This window comes from Patagioenas fasciata, chromosome 3 (assembly GCF_037038585.1).
Source record: "Patagioenas fasciata isolate bPatFas1 chromosome 3, bPatFas1.hap1, whole genome shotgun sequence".
NCBI lineage: Eukaryota > Metazoa > Chordata > Aves > Columbiformes > Columbidae > Patagioenas > Patagioenas fasciata.
In genome coordinates this window covers 1274044-1298205 of record NC_092522.1, presented here as the reverse complement: position 1 = coordinate 1298205, position 24162 = coordinate 1274044, and the positions used below count along the sequence as shown (strand labels likewise).

The following is a 24162-nucleotide window of genomic DNA, read 5'->3' as shown; positions in this document are numbered from 1 at the left end:
AAGGAACCCGCCGAGCCTTGCAGGGGGCACATATTTACAACCTTTTCCCCACCCTTTTCCGTCAGGGACGCTCCCGCTGCCCCGCACGACGCCGCCTCAGCGCCCGCGCGCATGCGCAGCTGCCACCGCCGCCTCAGCGTCCCTCACCCTCCGCCATCACACAGCCCTTCCGTACCTTGCACTCGCCCAAACACTTCATAATCCACCGACTTCAGCGCGCCGGAGGCCTTCGCCAGGGTAGACATGGCGGTTGCAAGGGCGGAGGAGGAGCCGCTGCCGCGTCCTGGCGCTGCTCCCTGGGCCGCGGCCGAGCGGGACCGCCGCGTCCCCTCAGCGAGCGGCGGCAGGACGGGAGCGCGCGAGGGTCAAGATTCCCGCGCAAGCGGCCGCCGCGCGCCCCCGAGCGGGACACGATACCCCAAACTTACCCCGCCTGCGAAACGGGGGAACCGCCCGCCGGGAAAGAGCTTCCCCTCTACTCCGCCCTGGGGAGACCACACCTGGAATGTTGTGTCCAGTTGTGGCCCCTCAGTTCCAGAAGGACAGGGAACTGCTGGAGAGAGTCCAGCGCAGCCACCAAGATGCTGAAGGGAGTGGAGCATCTCCCGTGTGAGGAAAGGCTGAGGGAGCTGGGGCTCTGGAGCTGCAGAAGAGGAGACTGAGGGGTGACCTCATTAACGTTTACAAATATATAAAGGGTGAGTGTCAGGAGGATGGAGCCAGGCTCTTCTGGGTGACAACCAGTGGCAGAACAAGGAGCAATGGGTGCAAACTGGAATGCAGGAGGTTCCATTTAAACTTGAGAAGAAACTTGTTCCTGGTGAGGGTGTCGGAGCCTGGCCCAGGCTGCCCAGGGAGGCTGTGGAGTCTCCTTCTCTGCAGACATTCAAACCCGCCTGGACCCCTTCCTGTGGAACCTCAGCTGGGTGTTCCTGCTCCATGGGGGGATTGCACTGGATGAGCTTTCCAGGTCCCTCCCAACCCCTGACATCCTGGGATTCTGTGAGGTACTCACTGAGCCCTGTGAAGGTGTTTCTCCCTCTTATATTTCTATACCTTAAAAGAACAAAGGTTCAAATGAATCTATCTCCTCTTCCAGGGCTGCTGCAGCAGGTGTAAACATGCAGCTGAGTCTCCCCACACAGAGCATCTCGTGACAGGTAACCAGCATTAGCCTATTTCAGGGGTTTACAAGAATTGAAACAGCAAGTAAGTAATTACCTCAACTGTAATAATTTTGACTGATAAGGTGGAAAGTTAAGTAGTTTGAAAGATAAAACATACAAACCCCCAAACCCAGATTTATCTTTGGCATCCCACCATGACAAGGCTGCGTGACTGACTTTTCTCACATCTCCACATTAAAGCTTTCACCTGGAGTTTCAAAAGCTCATTTCCCTACTGTACAGAGGCAAATACTGCAGCAGCAGGCCTTGGAAACAAAGTTCACCTCATGCAAACTACTCTCCAGACCTTCACTGATGCCTATCAGTCCTCATGTTTTCATCCGCAAACCTTTCCAGAAGTGTTTACATGTAATTAATTTTAGGTAGGTGCTACATATGCAAAAATACAGGCCAAAACCTGGTTGTTTAGTTGGCCGAGTCTCCAACCAAACACCACAAAGATTTTCTGTCTGCTTGCACTTTAAGTTCTTCCCACTGCTCAATTTGTTTCTTCCTAAAAAAAAGAAAGGTAGATTCAGGTAGAATCCCACACTAAAAACAAAAGATGACACAACCGTCTTTCACAAAGACAAAGCCAGGTTAACTGTGACTTCACAGTAAAAATAGAAATAATTTTATCTGCTTTTTCCATTGGGCAACTCCCTCCCATGCACCACTTCATGTCCCAGCACTAGTGCAACATAACCCGAGCTGTTTACATGTTTGGATCTCAAGACTAGAGGGAGGTTAAAAATAGATCAGGACCTAGAAAAATAAAATCGCTTTTCTAAGACACATCAAGTAACTAGATAAGCAACCATTCCGTTCAGTACAGAACAAAAATATTCACAGAGAAGCAGAAAACTTCCAGAATCAGATGGAACAGAAACACAATGGACAGTGTTTCATCCTTTTCTTTGACTATATAACATTAAATCAAACCCTTGCCTTTTACGAGTCTCATACATTTTGCTATGGTGGAATCAGCACCATTTTGTTTTTAAAAAGGAGGATTCTACAGAAAGAGGAACACAATGCAGCATAGACTGAAAATCTTGTCATTTGCTGCCATCTATCAGCAGTGAAGAGCAAGACAGGTAAAGTGTAAATTTATAACGAGCGTATTTACCGTATAAAGCACTGCAACACAAGCCTTGAAACCAGAGCTTGTTCTGTACTGGTTACACTTTGCTATCTGCACATTCCAGCACTGGCAACCTTTGTTTTATCAAGAGAATCTTGGACCTTTCAAGAGAGCTTTCTTGATATCACTCAAGTCTCCTTGTATCTGCCCTGGACTTGTTCTCAGATGGGACTCCATTCAGGTCCTCAAGAGCTTCCTGGCTCTCAGATCCTCTCATCTCGTGTCTTCACACTGTTATTGCCTTTTTTTTTCCCAGAAAAGTCAACTTAAAACATTTTTGTCATAAGAACATCTTGCCACTCTTTCCCTAGGTGAGTCCAAGTTTCTCATTATTTCATGACAAGCAGCAGACATGCAATGCAGAGCCTGAAGAGTTCCAGAAGATGATACTATGAAACACCTAATATTTTACAGTAATCAAACAGTACTCAAATGCCCTAATTAGCAAGAGAGCATTCATACACACTACCAAGAAATGCAGACAGCCTGTATGAAGTCAATGAAGTTCTAAGGTTTTCCCCCCCCCCCCCCCCCGTCTTTCAGCTGTTTTCTCTAGGGTGGTGATGTTGGCCTAAGAAGAATCAGCTGGTTGCACTTCCTAAGACCAAATTGTAACAAACACTGAACACCTACATCTGGTAAGACATGAGATCTATTCCTTGATTATATTGCAGAAGAACCCAAATGGTTATGAGCATTTCCTGCAACAAACAAATGATTGTACCTTGAGGATGAACAGAAAGTGTAATGCCACAGATCATCCAGAGATAAAATACAGAGTCTTTCATGATGCTGCTGCCAGCTTAGCTCTTACCACACATTGCATTCAGTTTGCTACTGGGTAAATAAGGGTGACCTTTCTTATTACTAAAACAAAGCAGCAACAGTCACAATTAACATTGGAGTGAGAAACTCCAGGCTGCAGTGAATTCCAGTGATGACCATTATGGTGCCAGTTTGTCCAGGCCTTTGTTATGCTGACAACAGTTGCTTTGTTATGATTCATCTCATATTTTACCATAGTAACTTCACTTTTTCTTTCTGGTCACTACGTATCCTTGTTCATTCACAGAACTGCTAGCCAGCTTTATTCCTCTGCATCTTTCAGAAGACATTATTTTGTGTTCCCATTTCTGACACACAGACTGACTCTCACTCCCAGCATAGCATCATCTAGGAACAACTATTACTGTGACATAAGCTTGTACAGAAGGGCTTCTTTATTCTGAAAGCTGCCTAAAAATATGCTTTACTTGGCAGATTTTTTTGCAGGTGAGGAAAATTCTACTGTAAAAAGGGCTAATTTCACCACTAGGTCATCTGCCTCTAAGTATTAAGCCTTTAAAAACTCCTCCCAGTACCTACTCCAAGCACAGTAAAGTTTTTGCACTATATTGTTTTTAACCATTGTATGAATAATCTAGTTATAAAATAATTATTGGAAAATACCAGAAGCCTGCAAAGGTACCATTACAGCCAAAGATCAGGGGAGAATACAAATGTGTCTGTGCCAGGAGCTGGAGGCAACCCTAGCACTAAGGCCACCCAGTCCCACAGTACCTGAGCAGAGCAGGGTCCATCCATGAGCAGAAGGCTGGAAACATCAGTACAGCTTAGAGACAAGGGATATCCAAGAGGCAAGGCTAAAACCTAGCCTATCTAGAGCTTAATCAACAGAGATATGCTCAGCCCTGAGCTTAAATAGAGCTCCCGGACCACTGAGCAGAGGGGGTGTGGTTGGGTCCCAGGTGATGCTGGTCAGAACAATTAGACCATCGGTGCCATTGACGCTGACCACTATCAATAAAGAGTTTTTGATGAGACAATCTCTTTTCTATTAAACTCCTGTTTAGGTTGTTAAATCAAAGTTACTCTCAAAGCTTCGTTATTTGTGCTGTTTGTTCATCTCCAGCACAGAACAGCTGGAAAAGCATTCAAACCTTTTTTTTCTTTCAATACCCACTACTCCTGCTTTCTCTGTATGTGGCTGTCACCTCACACTACCAGATCTACTTGATGTTTCCCACTCCTAAAATTACTGTCTTTGGTGTTAACGCAGATGTCCCTTCAGGCACATAACCTTGCACCTTGCTGTCTTAATTCATCCTTCAACTTGTAGCTACGCTGCTATTTTTCTGCACCGTTTTAGTTTAACATGGCTCCTCCTCAGACATGTCCATGATTGCATTTCTGCTCTTCTGCTACATTTTTGTAGATTTTCTTGCACAATCTACAAACTATTAACATTCCTGGCTTTTCTTTGGCATCCACACCTCTGTCTCAGTCACCAGCTTGCTGATCTCTTTAGCTATACATTTTCTTTGAAATGTTGGATATTTGCGCAACTGTGTTTCATCACTCTGTTAATCAGAACCAAACTCTAAACCTGACTCACTTGCAAATGGTCCCCAGCTGATTTTGAGGAGTGGTTTCCCAAAGGATGCCAAACCTTGAGATAAAAGCAGCTTCCGCTCCCATTGCCTGGTTATTGCTGTTACCTGGGGAACACTGAATACTCTGGAAGAAGGTTAGCAGCTCTGTAAGTTTAGTTTGTCCTTTCTAGCTTGTTTTCTGTTGAGTGTAATGTATATTAGTCTCTTCTATGCTTTAAAGTAGTGCCTTACCCTTTCTTTGTATTTGCATTTTTGAGCAAAATTATAAACTTTCTCCTTTCTTCAGTAGCCATCTTATTTTCCTTGTTCACTTATCACATTTTTCTTATCCTGAATTGCATTCATTTGCGTGACTTCATTTCTAAATAAAAATTAAGATTTTCAGCTTTACAGGCTTCAAATCTGTACAAGCTTCTTTAGGGCTGTTATTTTGCACTCCTTATTTACATCATATCTAAATATACTGAAAACTTTTTGAAGGCTTAATCTTAACTAACTGTGAAACAAGCAATGGCCTCACTTCATCTCTTTTTTTTTAATCTCTTTCTACACATCACTGCCTATCAGTATCTGTCTTTTTCTCTTAAGCACTAAAAATTAAACTTCCAAGCCCAAATGACAAGACAGGCACACAGGTGGATTCTTGAAGAGCCTTAGTCTGCTTTTTTTCCTGTGTAAGATATAAAACAACAGCTTGTTGTGGAACTATGGAATAGAAATGTTGTAATCATGTGGAAATAAACCCAAATTGATTTTTATTGCACAAGCTTTAGCACAAGAGAAGGAAGTGTTCCTAGCCTAGAAAGGCTTTGCTAATACTTCTCATCAGTCAACTTATTTAGAGAAAATTAAAAATGAAGTAAAATGGATGTCAAAGTGTCAACTGAAATAAAGATTTAGGCTTTCTATACCTTTCATGTGGTGTATTCATATACAGAAACGTGTAGAAAGAGAGGGAGTTCCTGTTAAGAGATAGCATCCAGATACAAGTTAGCAAACCAAAAAACAAGGCAGTGTTTGGCAAAAATGAAGTGTCCTGATGAAATACAAACTCTCTTCTTTAGCTGCATCATAAACAAACAAACTTTGTACTCTAGAACTGCAAAACTTGAAATTTGAGCATATAAACCTTATGAAGTCTTTGAGGATGACCTGCCTGGATACTTACATTGTAACTATTACTGTGTAACCTAGAGGAACTTTTACCAGGATTGTTGAAAAAATACTGCATTTAGTTTTGAGAGAGTTTGATTCCCCTTCTGGAGAAATAAAGATGAGAGATTGTTGAAGTATTAAAGCATGGACAAAAATAACAATTGCTGAAATATTTGCTTGCTGGTTGCCTGATTAAATATGTTATAGATGAATTGGTTAAATACGTTATAGACGAATCTGTGCGCAGGCAGGTGACCTGGTTACAACATGTGTCTCCTGATCCATTTTTGAGCAACCCGATCTGCGTGGGGGGACCCACTGAAGCGAGCGGGTGTTGTGGGAGGGACGGTCATGCCTGCACAGATCACATTGCAGGACCAGGGCCAAGCTGCATGTAGATGGCACCTAAATTTGTCCCTCTCGTGCTCTAACATCATGGGCTGCTTACACAAAATAACACGAGTTATCTGGTGACGGATGCAGAATTGTGAACCTGTTATTTTACTGTGGCTAGACTACATTGTGTAGATTTTTTTGTGCTTTTTCCAAACATTTACTCTGAGAGCCTTCATGTAGAATAACTATGTTCTTGTACAGCAAATTGCATGGAAGGCTTTTTGTTTTATTAAAGTCCTAATTCACTATATCCTGATTCCATCTAGGGCATGAAGATGTTAGTTGTGTTTTTCTCTGAATTGAGTTTTATTTTCTAAGTTAAAGCATTAATCCCCAAAGTTCTTTTGCTTGTGATCCCACTCATAGCTTGATAATTTTGTTTGGTATATATAGAGACATATTTGATGAAATTAAACTTCTGTCCACTTTCAACACCATTTCAAAGTCCTTAGTTTGCTTAACACTCACTCCTCCACGGAAAGATCTAAACCTCTACCAACAAAACCACATCAAAATAACATTCAGCTTTTTTAGTATAAGTTAAGCTTTAAAGAGTATAATTGCTGATATATAAAAAGAATCTTCCGGTAAATCAGATCTAGATAGTAGCAGTAAATATTTTAATCTGAAAACATAATAAGGAACTAAACCACTAGGCACAAAGAAATGCTCAGTATGAGGAAATCAGCCCTGAAGACTTGCATCATCTGGCCAAAGTTCTCTGAAATCAGAAAGTGTTGGCAGATAAAACGTGAGGATGTGAACTGATATACCCTATAGAAAAAAAATCCATCTCGAACAAAAGTGTAACTGCTAAAGTTCTGATGTTGAGTTCCGAAGCATAAGAAGAGGAGGGTGCAATTTGGGGTGAAGTCTGTCAGTCCTGTGCTGGTGTGATGGATCAAGGAGGTCTTGGCTTGGTGATTAAATCTAAACACAAACCCACCTACTATAATGCCTGGAAGGATTTAAATTCACTGGGTGTAATTTCATTTCAGAAGATAAGTATAACTTGACTTTTAAGGCAGTTTGTGAACAAAGGAACAATTTAACCATAAAAATATTTTAATTTTGTGAGTGACCTAGGAGTTCTATGCAAATTAGATTAGATCTTAATCTACTGAACATGTAAAAGCAACGTTGTTCAGGAAAGCTTATTCTGCATGCAAACAGAATGTCAGAATTCTCCAACTTAGCAAGCTGCTTTCTTGGCGTTGTCATCCGTTTTACCTGGGTGATTATTTCACGATTCGAAATGTCATGCTTCCTGAACACATCAGAAGTCTTAGTCTCATGATATGATGGCAAAGCAGGAGGAGATTTTTCTGATGTTTGATTTATGAAATATCCATTCACAGGAACCACATTAAAATTTGACCGAGATGCCGCTGATGGTTATATTTTCTCTTCTTATGCAACATGCTGAGAAGGAGGAGATACGGTCATTTAAGGCAGTTAGTTCTTTATTCCCATTGAAATATGGGAGATTTACACATCACCCGTCCCACAGCCACTAGAACAATGATGTCAGATTTTGTGGAGGATTTAGGGCTCCATAAAAAAAATCAAAGAAAGCACAAAAGAGTGTGGGTTGGTAACGGAATGGTTTATAATGGAGGTGGGTTGGCAGCTATTACATCTTGCAGTTCTGTGAAATGACTTGATTCATTCTCATTAACTGCCTTAGCCCACTACCTCTTCTCAAAAGCAACAAAGAGAAACCTTAATTAGTATTTCAGAATCTTGAAATGTGTTAGTGCAGCCTGTGTCATCAAGCATTTCAGTTGAGTCTCGCTGAGTTGATTACCACTTCAGCTCTTGGAACTGGAGAACTTCAAAGGCTTGAGTTACAATTTGTGTTGAAATGGATAGAATGAGCGATCTGCTATTATTACAGGGAGATCTGAGAACCAGTGGTGGCCAAGGAACTGGTGTTGGTGGAGTGGGGCTTGGAATAGCTTCTTAGATTTAGCAATAAATGTTGCCATTTTAATTCAGACATTCTCTGGGAAATGGAATAGTCTGTTCCAAACGCTTGCTTTAAGTTCTCTTTCTACTGCCGCCAGAAATGAGTACATTCAGTTATTATTTTTGCTAGAAAGTTAAATGGTAAGCTAGTAATAATAATGAAAGCATGTTGATATGCTCATCTTGCTAAGATAAACAGAAAGTATGAAAGGCAATATGTCCATAGGCACTGTCTGTTGTAACACATGGAAACTCTCAGATGGTTTTAGATGGGCCTTTTGTTCTCTATCCGTAGTTCCCCGACACAGGACCTTGTGCTGGCAAGAGTAAATTGCTGAGAATAACGATTATTTCCTGAAGAAGCAACATTAACGCACTCAGTGTGTCCTCCTGCCTGTCAGCCTTCCATACCTTTGTCCAGGTTTGAATCTGCTGGCCAACTCCCAAAGAAGGGCAGTATGGTTCACAGACGTGAATTTGTGACAAGTTGGGTGAAAATCAGCACCTGGATGAAGGAAGATGCCTTTGAAAGGTGGACTGAAGCTCTAGAAACATCTCACGTTTTCTGGATGCAGCAGGCAGGACCTGGTGCATGTCAGAGGCAAAGAAACACACCCCTACAGAGGGGTCTTGGGTCCCCCTTCTTTTGTCCTAACCAGGCAGGGTTTGTGCGTAGATAAAAAGGTTGCTGCTGTCAGACCCAAACTTCCATCCATTCTTATGGTATCTTGATGCCATCTTTCCCATCTAACCTGATAAAAACGTTAGTTCTGATAAAATGGGAGGAATTGGCTTGGGTTTTGAAGCAAGAATTCATGTTTCGAATCAACTGGAGTGCTTTTGAGAAATCAGTGCTTATGTGGAAAAGGGTGACCTGGTTGATGGAGTGTTCCTGGATTTGTAAAAAGCCTTTCACAAAATCCTATATTAGATTACTCTGGGCAGTCAAAGCAAGTGAAGAACTACAGAAATATCTCCTAACACTAAATGACTGGGCATTTAAAAAGTCAGACTAAGTTCAGTGTTATTAAACAAAGTCATGCGCAGCGCAAAAGCACACCGAACTATGCAAACATAGCGGTGGTTTCTGAGCGAGCCATTTATTATTCAAGAAAGACATTCTGGAGTTACTGTGAACGCTTTTATGAGAAAATCAGCATAATGCTCAGTGGCTGTGAAGAAAAAGCTTTAGGAGAAGAATGTTAACAGAGGGCAAAACAGAAAATACCCTCAGGTCACTGTGCAAGCCCTGGCTGTGCAAAGTACCCTGTTCTGGCCATTCCTCACCTCAAAACCAACAGAAAAACAACAGACAAAATTAGAAATGCAGATTCAAAGCCTGGAACAGCTTCATATGAAGAAAAACTAAACGGACTAATATTTCCCTGGGTCTTCTTGAGACAGAAGAATATTAGTCTGTCCATCAGGATACCACACAGTTTTGTACAACCATAAATGGGGAATAGGCCTCATTATTTCTTACGTATGAGAACTTGTGGGCATCGAACAAAATTACTGGGTAACGAGTTTATGACAGACAAAAGGGAACAACTTATCACACTGTGCATGAATCAGAAATTGCAGCTGCTGAATATTGATGCCAAACCATAATGAGCTTAAAGAGCAGATTAATGAGGGGATGAAAAAACGATTTAACACTATTAAACACAGCGAAATAGCCCATGACTCAGGATGTCTGTCTACGAACTGAAGAAAACGGAGAGTATACAGAGGGGAAGTAAAAGTTGTTTGCATGCCCAGTTCTTAGTCTTTAGTTCTTAGTTTTAGTCTTGTCACAGGAAACTGCTTGCATGTTTCCGCAGCAAAGACTGAGGTCAGGCTTAAAGAACTGAAAGCTTTCCTGGAAAAAAGAAATGTTTGCGTGGGCTGGAGAGAGAAAAAGGCACCGAGCCCAGGAATCTAGTGAGAAAAGAGGTGAATATCTAAGCTTAAAAAAATCAAAAGGAGAGAACCAGAAGGAGATACTGAATAAAGCAGCCCTGATGGTACCAACCACTCCCTGAAAAGTCCCTGGTGCCCCTGACATCACCCTAAATTCCCTTTCCATGCAACTTCCCATCTCAAAATGCCCTGCTTTTCAGTGGTGTTTGTTTGCTGGGGATAACCAGAGTGACTGTGACCCAATTTCTTCTGATTTCAGAGCCTGCCAGGCCTCCTGCTGATACCATTCCAGATGCTGATGACCAATCCCTCACTCTGTCTTTCCTAGGCAAAGAGGGTTGGAATTTCCAAGGACGATCATTTTTCCAACCCTGTCTCATCAGACCTTTGCGCAGATTAATTCATAGCACGGTTATAGGATTCGAGCGTGTATTTGGTGAAGCCAAGAAAGAATGAATCAGACTCTGTGTTCATCCATTGCCATGTTATTGAAAAAGAAAACACATGGGGGTTGTAGATAGTGGTATCATTATCTGTCTGAGGAAATAACAGTTAACGCCTACTGCATTGTCCTGCAGAGCTCTCCTTTGAGATTACAAGCTATCTTTTCTGCTCTTTTTGTTCAAGACAGATTCTCTTTCTCACTTGAGTTTTTTAAGCTTCCTTAGTTCTTTCACCCAGTTCTTGGTACTTTGCCCAGCAGAAGGGCAGCTTCTGGTTTTTGTGCTATATATGGCTGTGTTTTCTACCACGCTTAGCCTCTAAATTGCAATATACAAATGTGGCAAAATTGACTTTTCTCTCTCCCTGGGGTTTCTCTGAATTTACAGTCCTATTGTGTTCCTTAATTAGAACATTCTTTCTATCCTAAATGGCCTTTCTGACAGTTAAATTTCCAAGGTTGTTATGAAGTGTTTATTTACGGTCATTGTTTCACCTTCAACTCTTCTTAACAGGACACCTGACGCAATAATAAACCCCACCAATTTACAGTTCCTTGAGTCCCAGTTTTAGTCAGCGGGACCTGCATTGCCGTAATCATGCCCCTGACACAATTATACTCATTATCCCCGCGTTACTAGGATATAAGCATAAACAACTGGCCAAGTGAATGCTAGATAGCTCGGAGCTTGTTCCACGTGATCCTCTCAAAGGTTTGTTAATCTGCCGGATGTCTCTAAAACACCCTGTGGGAGAAGCTGCTGCTTTAGAAATGTGCCAAGAAGTCTACCATGCAGATTCAACGCATGAAACCAGGCAGCCAGAAGAAAAGTATAACTAATTCTTTAGCAGGAGAGAAGTTGCTTGGGGGAATATTTAAGTTAGCCTGCCTCTCTTCCAGAGTTCATAAATATTGAAATATTTCTGATCCACGTGTCAAAACAGTGAACACACAATCTACCCAAAGAGTTGGCCGTGATAAACACAACTATTATTTGTGCTGAATGCTGCTTGAAACAAGGTTGAAAACCTGAACAAAGATTTTTGGCTGATATTTGATTTATCCTGAGTTGCGATAGTAGACCTTATATATATATATTATTTTTGTTTAATAGACATGGCTAATTTCTGCTCTTAACTGGAACAACATGGAAGACCTTACATTTTCAGCCAATGCCTTTTCAAGAGAGGAGAGACTGCAGATGTTTTAGGATGAAGAGTACCTGCTCACAGGTTCCATCCATCAGCAATATCCAAATGGGCTTTGAGGGCTTTTCTAAAAGAAAATATTTATAATCTTCTAATGCAAAGAAGCACGCTGCAGGGTGTGATAACCCACTGAAGTCAATGAGGCTATTTGTGAAGTGGGATACTATCAAACAAGTTGCTACTTCACAATTTGTTCCTATGCTGAAAGATAAATCCTGCCCAGAAAAGTTATATATAGTTGCCATTTTGATAACCTAAGAATTGGAAGGAGAGTAGAATGAGAGAAACTAACAGACAAACCAGCGAACTGAGAACGGCACATGACGATGCAAAAGATGCATTTACCCCTGATAAACGTACCGTCAGCTCCTCGAGTGCTTGTTGTGAGGTCTGCCCCAGGTCTGCTTGGAAAACAGGAGCTGTGCGAGAGCAGCTTCTGTGCCCGTGGCTGCAGCTGCCCAGGGGCGGCGTTGCCTTCGGTTCCTGGAACAGCGGAATCCCTGGAATTGACCTTTGCGACTTCACTCCCATCACATGCTCCTCTGCAGCTGGTTTCTGTTTGCCAAGACAGCGAGACAGAAAAATCCAGCTCAGTGCCTCAAGAGGAAAAATAATAATAATGGCTCTTTCTCCAAAGATAGCTGCGTTTAGTTCATATCCAATGAATTATTATTTATTTCAAATAGCTATGATTAATTTGCAAAGAAATCAGCAGTAAGCTCCTATAATGAAGCTCAAGTCTATTCGTTTTTCTCCCTGCGGGCACAATAATTTCCAGGGCTATCTTCAGGAGTTCGGGTATGTAGATGAACTAGACTGTCAAAGCCAGATTCTCTTGTGTGAATGAAACAGTTTTTCTTTCTACATCTTAAGCAATAAGACACCCAAAGAGAACAAATCCAGGAAGTGGACAGGGAAAACCAATTTTGCTTTACATTAACATATTTCACCAAGGAGGATTTCAGTCCTGTTGTTGCACAAACAGTGACTGGCCATCCTTGTCAAACCAGTAACCCACTAACTAGGTGGGAAAGAGAGAAGACCAAATAGTATCTTGTGAATTGATGTAATTGAGGATGGGTTTAACCACCTGAACTCTCCTAAATGGAACCCCCAGGAATGTGAAGCGAGGGACTGCAGTGTCGCACCTATTCCATCAGCCTTGTCTATGTAGCAAAATTTTACAAATTATATAGGTGCCCATGTTAAAATTTAACCCGTTCACAAGGGCCTTTTATTTCTGCTCAATAGATGCTAAACTGAGAAACGTTCCACTTATATTAGAACACGTGTATCCAAACAGGCATTATAGAAACAGAACAATATCAGTGTTCGGTGTATGTGCTTTAGGTGATGCGAACCCGCCTCCTCATCCAACTTGAAACATGTAATAGAGTATTTTGACAGCCTTACTTTAGGGACCTAAAATTAGTTACTCTGAATCACACTTCAGAAGAACCTATTTTTGTCCCATACTATACAGGAAGCTTAAGTTCCTTGGCACGTCATTCAGATGCTGTGATCGCTCTTGCCTCCATCCTCCAAATAGATAAATTCTCTGTGAAACAGCAGTTTATGCAATAGGTACGTTTCTAAGTTGTAGTCTTCTGTCTCGTGAAAATGTTGTCTATATTTAGGTAGTGTTTCTCTTTTTAATTTTTTTTAATAAGGCAAAGGATGTCACATGTCTCCATGTGAGATTTTTTAGCTACCATCCAGCATGGATGTGCTGTCGTTAAAATCAGTATTTCTGTTTCTTTGACTTAAACCTAGTGTATCCTCACACTTCAGCAGATCGGTTGGGCTGACTGATCCCACTACCATCTTGCTCATTGTTTCTCAAGAAAGTAATAACCGCAGTTGAGTTCCGAGGGGGGGGGAGACGTGCAGCTGTAATTACTGCTCTTCACTGTTCACACCAGACAAGGAGCTGCTGCTACCCAAAATCTTCAGAGCAGCTCAGCTTCCCAGGGGCAGGGGAGGAAGCGCTTTCAGAGCAGGCTGTAATTACAGGCTCTTCACATGTCCCGCTCCTGAAGGGATGGAGCAGCTCCTTGCCATGGAAATAACCTTCTTAGTCTGAAGACTTGCAGATAGCAATCACAGACGCTGCTTCTTGGAGAAAGTTGCTCCATCTTGGCTGAAAATTGGTGAGCGGGATGGCGGGAGCTTCTTGACTCCCTTTGGCATCTTTCAGTGCCTGCTTTGGGTGACTGACCAATTTAGAAACAGGGATGGGAGAAAGTCTGAGGACCCCCATCACTAACAGCATCAAAAAGCAAGTTATTCCTGTGTATTTTTGTAGTGTGGCTCTTTGAGGTTTGCGGGGGTTCACAGATTGGGTGTTCACTTCCATGTTGTAAAATATATAGAGGTCTGTCACCCCAAAAATTCAACTTTTGACTTAGGTCAGTAGGGAGAGATGGGTTGCTAAGCAAAATGTCTATATAGGAAAAGTGAAGAGAAACCACAGTTAAGGCTGAGTGACAAGTTTCCCAAATAGCGATGACAGTGCTGGTGTCAGTTCACCCGAGGCAGCAAGCAAGCGTCCAACAAGGGAACGTGTGAACAATGCGCAGCGTGACTTACACCGCGGCGAACACTCACCATTTCTCATGAATGGAAATTTGTGTCTTTTTCACAACTACAACCCTTGGATTCATCAATCCTCAAGATGTAATGCCAAAAACAACAGGTGGCAACTGCATTTGGGTTGCTCTCAATTCATATTCCTCCTACTTAATAAGAGAGGAAAAAGCTGTTGATGCAAGTGGCACAGACGGGCTGCGTGTTATGAAAGCTTCGTCATATGACTCGGGAACCAAATGTGCTTTTACACACTGCTGCAGCCAAAACATATTGCAAACCTGAGGAACAAATTTATTTTTGACTCACTTGGCAAAATGTATCTTTTTTTTTTTTCCTTTTAAATAGCAGAATGCCAGTATACAGGGGTAAGGATTAGCTTTTTAATAATTACTAAATGTAATTAGTAAATTAGTCAATATGCAGAAAATACTTTGAAAATGCAAATGCAGTATTTATGTTTTCTATTGTGATTACAAATGGCCTTAGAAGCTCCTATTGCCTTGTTTCAGCTTCTGAAAGCATGAGCTGTATTTCTGAGAAGGAGGAAGTCACATTAGCACACCGACTGCCGGGGGTGCTGATGGCAGATTTTGCACATTTTTCCCCAAAAAGTAAATCATTAATTCCGGTGGAAGGCACTTGTGTGTCTGAGCTACAACAGTCTCAGGTGAGGAGGCTGCTTTGGATGAAATAGGCTCCCTGAGGTCAGAGGTGCTTCTTCACTTTGCAAAATACTTAGAAATCTGTGTCAAATCGAGCTGCGGTTTTAGCTTGGGTTCGAAAGTGCAGAAAATGCAGGAATATTTTTTTAATGATGTAGCCGTAAAGCAACCGAATGTGGCTTTTAAGTTCCTTATGTACCTGCCAACTTCAATTGCAGAAAATTGGATTATAATTTTGATCTTTTTTCCCTCCAAGTCCAATCAAACTCTGCACACTTCAAATTCAATAAACACTTTCCCACATTGGAAATGGCACTTTGGACAAACCACTACTGCAATTAAGTAAGAAAGAAGAATTTCCCATAAATCATAGAGGATAAGCAATTTTAGACTTTTCAATTTCAAAACACATGTATTTTCACTTTATCCTTAAGCATGAATATTTTTTATTGCAGCTTCTGGGCCAGTTTTCGAATTTATCCTTGTCTGAAATGATGATAAAACCATTCGTTTCACGGTGTTTGGTGGCACCTTTTGCTTATTCCCATTTTCACCAACAAAACACTAAACCAGGGTGCGCTTTATCCCCATCGAAATTGGATTGTAATCAAGTGTCACTTTTAGTTCAGGCCAGAAAGGCCAGAAATTAATGTATGAATTGTTTTGCATAATGTAGGTAGAAGGCAATAAAATGTCATTTTAAAGCCGCTGTGAAAGATGTCAACAGATACCGTCCAAATCACAGTAAAAATGATAGTGAAATCCAACTATTTTATAGTAATATCAAAGCCGATATACATCATCTACAAGACGGTGTGATACAAAATCTTCTAGGAGTGGAGGGGTATTTCAAAAGTGTTGAACACTGAGCAAAATTGTCATGCTTCCTGTGTTAAAAGTGTAGGCCTAGGAAGGTGGGAAAAGGTAAAGCTGTTTCTTCAATACCTGCTTGAAAAAGCTTGGCCTTTGTAGCGCTTCAATCAAGGGAAATTAGCAAAGTATCTGTTTTATCCCATAACCCAGAACAATTACGGTCATCGAAGCTTTGGGAAAAGAAGTTATTTGGTGCGCTTAAAGTGATTATTTCACTTTCAAAAGATACTACAAGAAAAATACTTGACGGAAGAGCGGTGAAGTGGCATTGAGCCTCCTTTGGGCACCTGGGTAAACCTTATTTATGTAGCGCTGGTTTATTAGTACCCTTCGTCAGGCGAAACCTACAGCACTGGCACTGATTTTTTTGGTTTTGGTGCCTGTAAATCAAAGTAGCGCGAGTGCTCGTGCAGGTGCAGGTGATGCAACGCGCACGATCATGTCCTGTTGCAGTGGACTGGGAATAAAAATAATACTTGATCCAAGAGGTGTGTAACAGGATGCTATAAATGCATCCTCAGGAAGATGCCATGAGGGTATCTGAGCATTATGGCCTTCGCTCATCACATTTGGGTTTTCCATGGCGTTTCTCCTCTTCACAATGTGTTTCAGCATTTAGTTAGCTATCTCAAAAAGAAAAAAAAAATTAAGCAGAGCTAGTTTGAGCTTAAAGATGAGAAAACAGGATTTGCCCTTGTCAGTAGCTTTAAATCTAATCAGTTTGCAGCTGTTGTATGGTCACGATGTAATTCTTGGGGGGAAATTCAATTAACAGTGATATTTAGGAGCCAGCTGGAGCTAACAGCTCTCAGCACCCTGGCGCTGTCGTTGCGTGTCCATGGCCGGCTTTATCCTGCACCCAGAGGCCAATGGCTCCGCTTGACTGACGGGCGTTTTTATTTCAAATAAGCCTCTTAGACAACCACACAATCCACTACTCAACTCTGTGACTCATTATCCCCATCACGAACTCCATCGCTGCTTGACATTACAGGAAATTTTTGGGGCTGAAGACCAACATTGGGTCATTTTCTGAAGTTCCGCTCTCGAGAGCAACTGGCAGATGGATGATTTTATTCTGATGTAGGAAACAATTATTTTGCAAATAATATATCAGGCAGGATCTCTCAGCAAAGCAATATTTTTTAAGAACGATATTGCAACACCAGGTGTTCCACCTAAAGGCAGGCAGGACAAAAAGCCCCTGCTTATATCCCCCCAAAATCCCGGCTGCAATTTCCCTCCCCTCTTCCCCATTGGTTGGGTACTTTGGGGTTTACAGACTACCCGGTGCTTGCCTCATTTTACGTACAACACCCTTCCCCCTAAATTAACTTGTAAATACCGGTATCAATATATATACAGGTATGAGTATATATTCCGGGAAGAGACTGCGTGTTACATTAAGGATCCATAGTCCGATGTCTTTCGGTCCTTCCCCCTAAATTAGCTTGTAAATACAGGTATCGGTATATAAAAAGGTATCAGTATATATTCCAGGAAGAGACTGTGTTTTACATTAAGGATCCATAGTCTCATGTCTCTCAGTACTTCCCCCTAAATTAACTTGTAAATACAGGTATCAGTATATAAAAAGGTATCAGTATATATTCCGGGAAAAGACTCTTTTACATTAAGGATCCATAGTCCGATGTCTTTTGGTTCTTCTCCCTAAATTAGCTTGTAAATACCAGTATCAGTATGTATACAGGTATGAGTATATATTCTGGGAAGAGACTACGTGTTACATTAAGGATCCATAGTCTGATATCTGTCAGTACTTCCCCCTAAATTAACTTATAAATACCGGTATCAGTATGTATTCCAGGAAGATACTGTGTTTTACATTACAGATCCATAGTCTGATGTCTCCCCGTCCTTCCCCCTAAATTAACTTGCAAATATAGGTATCAGTATCTATACAGGTATGAGTATATATTCCAGGAAGAGGCTGTGTTTTACATTAAGGATCCATAGACCGATGTCTTTCGGTCCTTCTCCCTAAATTAACTTGTAAATACAGGTATCAGTATGTATAGAGGTATCAGTATGTATACAAGTATCAGTATATATTCCGGGGAGAGACTGTGTGTTACATTAAGGATCCATAGTGCGGTGCCTCCCGGGGGACGCGGAGGCGACTCCCCCGCACGGCCCCGTTTCCACGCCCGCAACGGGCCGCACAGCGGCCCGTTGCGGGCGTGGAAACGGGGCCGTGCGGGGGCAGCCGGTACCGCCGCCTTCCGCCGGAAAGGGAGTGAGCGGGGCGGAGCGGCCGTGCCGTTCCGTTCCATTCCGTTCCGTTCCCCGGTGTGTCGTCACGGCGCGCTGCCGGGTGACCGGGGCGGCGGCGGGCGCGGATCAGCGCAGCCCCGGCCATGGCGCCGCCGCCACCAGCACCGCAAAAGGAGATCGTGTACAACAAACTACTGCCCTACGGGGAGCGCCTGGAGGCCGAGGCCGCTCGTTTCCTCGCCCAGATTAAAGACAACCTGGCCCGGGCCGTGCAGCTGCAGGAGCTGTGGCCCGGGGGGCTCTTCTGGACTAGGAAGCTTTCGACGTGAGTGCCCGCAACGCGCTTTCCTATTTCCCCGGAGCGGGGTTGGCAGGCTCGGGGGGTGTGGAACGGGGGCGCCGGGCTCGTCCCTGCCCCGCGGGGCTGTGGGGAAGGCGGGCGGGCTCATAACGGTTCCTCCCGGCGCCGTTTCGGTGTCCGGCCGAGCCCCGGCAGCTCCGCCCGTGGAGCCCGGGCGGCTCCGCTCGGCTGCGCCCGCCTTGCACAAGGCCCCGGAGCGCGTAGGGAACGGGGACAAAGGTGGATTGGTTTCCAAGGGCTCACCCGCCGTCCCCGAAACTTTGCGAATTCTGCGAATTGTGGCCTTATTTGTGGTTTGCGCACCACCTGTTTCACCTCTTGCCTTTTTGAGCGAGTCGTGCGAGATACCATCTCTGTGTAACTTCTGTGTAACGTGAAGTCTTGCCCAAGACAGGCCGTTAGTTCAGCGCCAGCAGGATTAAATTCTGACTTAGCGCTGTGTAAACACCGTTGCTGCCTTTGATAGCGTAAATGCATCCACAGGAAAGTGCCATGAGGGTATCTGAGCATTATGGCCTTTGCTTATCACATTTGGGTTTTCCATGGTGTTTTTCCTCATCACAATGTGTTTTAGCATTTAGTTAGCTATATTAAAAAAAAAAAAACAGAGCTAGTTTGAGCTTAAAGATGAGAAAACAGGATTTGTAGCATGTGTACCGTCTGTAGTTTATGTGTAGTTTATGCTGACGTTATGTGTGCTGGCAAGGTGGTTTTAACACAGATAAAACCACGGTGGGTTCATAGATAGCACATAGGTTTCTCTTAGTGGATTTTATAAAGCATATTTATGCCTTTTTTTTGGAACAGCCACTGTTTTGGACACTGAAAATGGCATCTGATGGCAATGACTCCTCTAGCTTCAGTCTGTATTGCTGTGGATATTTTTCATGGTTTTTTTCTGAATATTCTTTGTGCCTTCATAAACGATGTTTCCTATGCGTTAGAAATGTGTGTTTTATACAATTTTGAGATCTTTTATTGCAGTTTTCCTCCTTATATAAGTAATTTAGTTGTGAATTTAATATATATTTGGCAGTCATCTGTTTGATACATATGTATTGAAATGTAAGTGCCTTTATATTTGCCAAGAGGCATTCTTAGATAGAATTACATCGGTGGTTGCAAAATGACTCACATGTTTGCGTTATGTGACAGTTTGAACCTGCTTGGAACCAGTTCAACACTGTTTCCCTTCCCCCCCAGCCATCTGCCAACTCATACTGGTTTCAGTGGTACCTGTTGACTTTGTGCTTGCACTAGAACTTCAGCTACTGGGCAAGTTGAAATAAACTATCGGTTCTTATTACGAGAAAGATCAGCATTAGCTAAATGTGGCACTTTGAAGGTGTGCAGGTTTGGGTCGGAATCACCCTGTTGCTCTGTAAATTGCAGCTGGTGCTAGTTTGGGCTTCAGGGCAGTGAATTCAGCTTGTTGAGAACTGCTGCTCAGCTACTCGATGAATCACAGAAAGGCCAGGAGGCTCTAATTTGTGGTTTTCCACCTACTCTTTGAAGTTTGGATTTACTGTGTGTGTTTGCAACTTGTCTGATGCCTCTGAGTCCCAGGATTTCTTGGTGGCGTGTTATATGCGGTGAGACTCTGAATGTGTTTGGATGTAGGCAGGGAAGGAAACAGTGGGCTTGGTTTAAAAATATCCTGGTGTACTTAACGTGAGAGATGTTTTGCTTCTTGGTTTCACTTGACGAAGTACTTGTACAGGATGAAATACATTAGGAGAAGTTTAGGCCTAGATGAAACGCTTCCAACCACATGGTGTTCTAATGTCACACCGAAGTCAAACTATAGAATAATGACAATAAAATCAAAGTTTGATATCTGTGGATAGTAAATGATTCATTTCCATATTAACTTACTACGTTTTCCCTGCTAGCCAGCTATAATAAATAGCACATTTGTTAGATGGGGAAAGAAAATACCCAGAGTCTTCATAATGGTGTGATCACTGCTTAGCTTTGCTGCAAATTTCTGAATTATAAAAGCAGTATTCTCACAATATTCTATGTAATAATTTGTAACTCAGAACCATGGCTGCTGTGTCTTTAATCTGTTACTTGTACAGATACGAATGTTAATACAAACATTGTGTTGTGTACACACACATAAATGAGTAAAGAAAATTCCATGTGGCTAATATATTGCATAGTTACACCTCCTCAGACACTCTGGGCTTTATACAACCTGCACAAACCCTGTGGAGGATGAGAAATGAAAGTGAAACTCAAGGCTTTTTTTGAATTAAAAATTGGAGTATCGCTTACTGTTTCGTGCTGACAGCTGAACCTGAGCGTGTGTTTCTTTTACTCTCAACAGCTGAAAACATGACTTGCACATAGTTATCTTAAAAGCAGCTGTTCCAGCCGTCTGATGTCATGGAAGGAGTAGGGGGGAAAAAGGCAAAATTGGAGCTTATTAGATATAATATCTGCAAGCTGATCTGCATAATTCTGTTATACATCGTTTTCAGTGATGCAAACTGGTTCTTTGGTTGGGATGCATGGGCTCAGCGTGGTGAGAGAACTTGCTTGTGAAGGCAGGAACGCTGCAGTCACTGAAGTAATTTACGGCTTAGTGGGACTTCATAAGCAAGTAAAACTGCTTGCTTCAGATTGGCCATGAACTCTGTAATCGTTGTCCCAGGATTCTGCCAAGTTTGGTGAGTAAAATGTGTGTGTTTTAACGCCCTGATCCAGCTGTGGAGGCAGAAGGCTGGATCTCAGTTGTGTAACTTGCTGCAGGGTGTGCGTGGCAGGTCGCATCAAAAACATTTGCTTGAATGGACTTGAGTCATACTCTTTTATGGTCTCCCCGTCAAAAATAGGCTGCTGTTTCCATTTTTCCCTCTTCTGTGTTATAGAACACAGCCTGTGAATTAGCATAGTAGTATAATATTAACATTTAATAGCTCCCGTACACACAGTTGACTACAGCTTGGAAAACACACAAGTGTCTTCATGTGCTTTCTACTTCAGGAGGCAAGAGCAGAGTTTTTGGAGCTGGGGAACGCAATTTCTGTTCCCGACGATGTTATTTTGTGTGCTTGTCAGGTATAGGCTTATTACGGAATGACATTTAACCGTCTGCTTGTAGGATGTGGAAAAATGCAGCTCAACTCTTCTGAATTAGAATGGCAGGACACAAAGTTACAGTGAGGATGGAAACGGCTCAGCGGGACTTTGCTGAAGTATTTTAATCACTGTTGTGTATAAATCCTGTTCTACATCCATTTCCCTCTTTATCAGAGAAATATAAGCTGTCTTTTTGGATGTATAAGGGCTCTGTGTGTACACTGTGTATGTACACGTGATTTTTAAAGAGTCTCGTTGAGCATGAGTCATTGTTTTTTGTATCGTTTGTCAAAATCAGAGTTTTAGACATCATAATCCTGTCCTGCGGGTTGGAAAATGACGATAGATAGGTAGGAATTTAGGAGAGAGATTTATTCAGCCTCACAAGTGACGGCAATTTTGAACTGTAGCAGAGCAGTGAACTTGCTAGGGCAATTTAGAATGTCCACTTGATACGATAGCACGTTTCCTAAAAATAGGTCTATTGTAATTGTGGAGTGAGAGATTGGACACCTAATACTTTTAGAATAGAGAATTGGCTTTTTGGCTCTTCTTTTTTTGGTCCATCTCCAGAGACCTTGTACTCTGTGTGGGAAGGATGGAGCTGCAATCAGAATTTTCACTTTTTAATCACGATTTTTAGGGTGGGTGGCTTAGTTTTGTTTTTTTCTCTCCACAAAGCTGAACTCCAAATACACCTGCGCAATAAAGGCCAATTTCTTTAAGCTTTTTGCTGTTGACTGTGGAGTATGAGAGCTCGTGAAACCTTGGATGTTTTCTTAAAGCAGGAATTAAAAGGGAAGTGCAGTTAAGACTTCCAGGATCATTGCAATGTAGCATTGCCTACCTTCATGTAAAAAGTCTTATTTTTGTTTTGCAGCAATTTAGTTCTAGAGTTAATTTTTCCCCCCTGTAACCCAATTAAGTGTGGTTTGTTGGCTTTTTAAATCTGTGGTGAACAAGCAGCTGTGTAATTAGTCCCTGGGCATCCTTCAGGATTCATGAGGTTCTGCCTATGTCCTTTTATTTAGAAATGGCAATATTTCATCCTTCGTGAGGGGGATTCTGAAAATGTTGCAGTTCCTGTCTGTTGCATTCTGCTCGTTTAATCTTGAGGAAAAGGTGATTAGTTCTGTTCTAGAAGTCATTGTTTTCTGTCTTGTCTTGGTGCACAGCTAGATGGAGAAATAATCAATTGCTTAAAAATCCGCCTCCCCCTACATAAAGAAGCGGTAAATATGGGAGCAATTTGGCATCTCGTTCTGCTTCTTGGGCACAGCGGCATCTTTGTGTTCAGTACGCTTACTCCTTCTGTTTCTTAATTAAACAGCATTTTGTGTACTAGAACTGCTGGTAGCAATTGGCAAGAAAGGTAACCAGCCAGAGATTCAATTTTTTTTGTTCAATACAGCAATGCTGACAAATTAATTTGATTTGTGGTGCACCGTTTCTTTGTGGTTAAAACTTCAGGCTTCCTCAGTTTCTTTTTAATTGTACGTGAAGAAATGAAACCAGTATTCTTAATTACCTTATGCCCAATATTAGGAGAGTGGAGAGTACGTTCAAGTGCATGTGGCTGAAGGGAAATGAATTGGAAGTTCTGAAAGGCTGAAATCCATTTCAGAACCCTCTGTCCCACAGTGAAGTGAGCCTTTGCTCCTGGATAAAACGGAAATGTTTGAAAATATTGCTGACTCATTGCATTTTGCTTGCAGATACATCCGATTATATGGGAGGAAATTCAGCAGAGAAGATCACGTGCTTTTCATCAAGTTGTTGTACGAGTTGGTGACGATTCCCAAACTGGAGATCAGCATGATGCAAGGATTTGCGCGCCTGTTGATAAACCTGTTAAAGTACGTACAGATTTCTGCTGGCTCCCCAAACTTTCGTCTCGAAATAGTTGATCACTTCTCTTGCTTCATGTTGTTATATACTCTAATGTAATAGTGTTACTTCACTTAAGTCCCTTGTACAGATAATGTTGGTTAGAAATAGTTCTCATTACGCAAACACCTTTTTGTATCATATCTCATCACACAAACACCTTGCCCGTCTTAGAGCTTTAGGACTGGTATCCAAACTGAATGAATGTCAGGTTTGATTCCTGCGAGGAAAAGAAAACATCTCAGAGCGCCAGGTTCTGAGGCTGCATCTGGAAGTGCCTCACAACTTGACAATGTTTATGGCACCGAGTCAGACTTCTCCTGGAGGCCTCGACAGGTGGTGTTGATGCAGAAGTGGCTTTTTTCTTGCCTGACCTTCCTGCAGCGTGTGCCAAACGCTGGAGATCAGCAGAATCCAGCGTGGTGTCTGGGCTGTTCTGGTGCGCAGTGTGGCCGTGCAAGGGCTTCGTGCTAAAGCGCTCATTGGTTTTGATTTCTTTTTTCTATTAGGAAGAAAGAACTGCTTTCCAGGGATGATTTAGAGTTACCATGGAGACCGCTTTATGAAATGTTGGAAAGGATATTGTACTCCAAAACGGAACATCTTGGATTAAATTGGTTTCCCAAGTAAGTTCGCATTTTAAAACATTCGGTAGGCTATAAGTACCTGTAATGCTCGAAAGTACCTTGTAATT

At 42.3% G+C, this 24162-nt stretch overlaps 2 protein-coding genes across 9 annotated transcripts in view; one reads left to right on the top strand and one right to left on the bottom strand.

Moving 5' to 3' along the window:
• ACYP2 (acylphosphatase 2) overlaps positions 1 to 12257 on the bottom strand; it is a 40883-nt gene extending 28626 nt beyond the window's left edge. For 2 of the 5 annotated variants that reach the window (XM_065835855.2, XM_065835853.2), the window contains exon 1: positions 176 to 376. Coding sequence is in view for 2 of the 5 variants with exons in the window: in XM_065835853.2 (XP_065691925.1) it covers positions 176 to 245 (70 nt within the window). In the remaining 3 variants the exon portion in view is untranslated. Of the gene's footprint in view, positions 1 to 52; positions 129 to 175; positions 377 to 12134 lie in introns of those variants that run through there. The other 3 variants (XM_065835854.2, XM_065835858.2, XM_065835856.2) reach the window with 3 other exon arrangements.
• A 5900-nt stretch (positions 12258 to 18157) lies between these two features.
• Positions 18158 to 24162, top strand: part of PSME4 (proteasome activator subunit 4) — a 46735-nt gene continuing 40730 nt past the window's right edge. For all 4 annotated transcript variants that reach the window (XM_071805607.1, XM_065836024.2, XM_065836025.2 and 1 more), the window contains exons 1-3: positions 18158 to 18458; positions 23297 to 23437; positions 23978 to 24094. In XM_071805607.1, the coding sequence (XP_071661708.1) occupies positions 18277 to 18458; positions 23297 to 23437; positions 23978 to 24094 (440 nt within the window). In that variant the 5' untranslated portion in view covers positions 18158 to 18276. The remainder of the gene's footprint in view (positions 18459 to 23296; positions 23438 to 23977; positions 24095 to 24162) is intronic.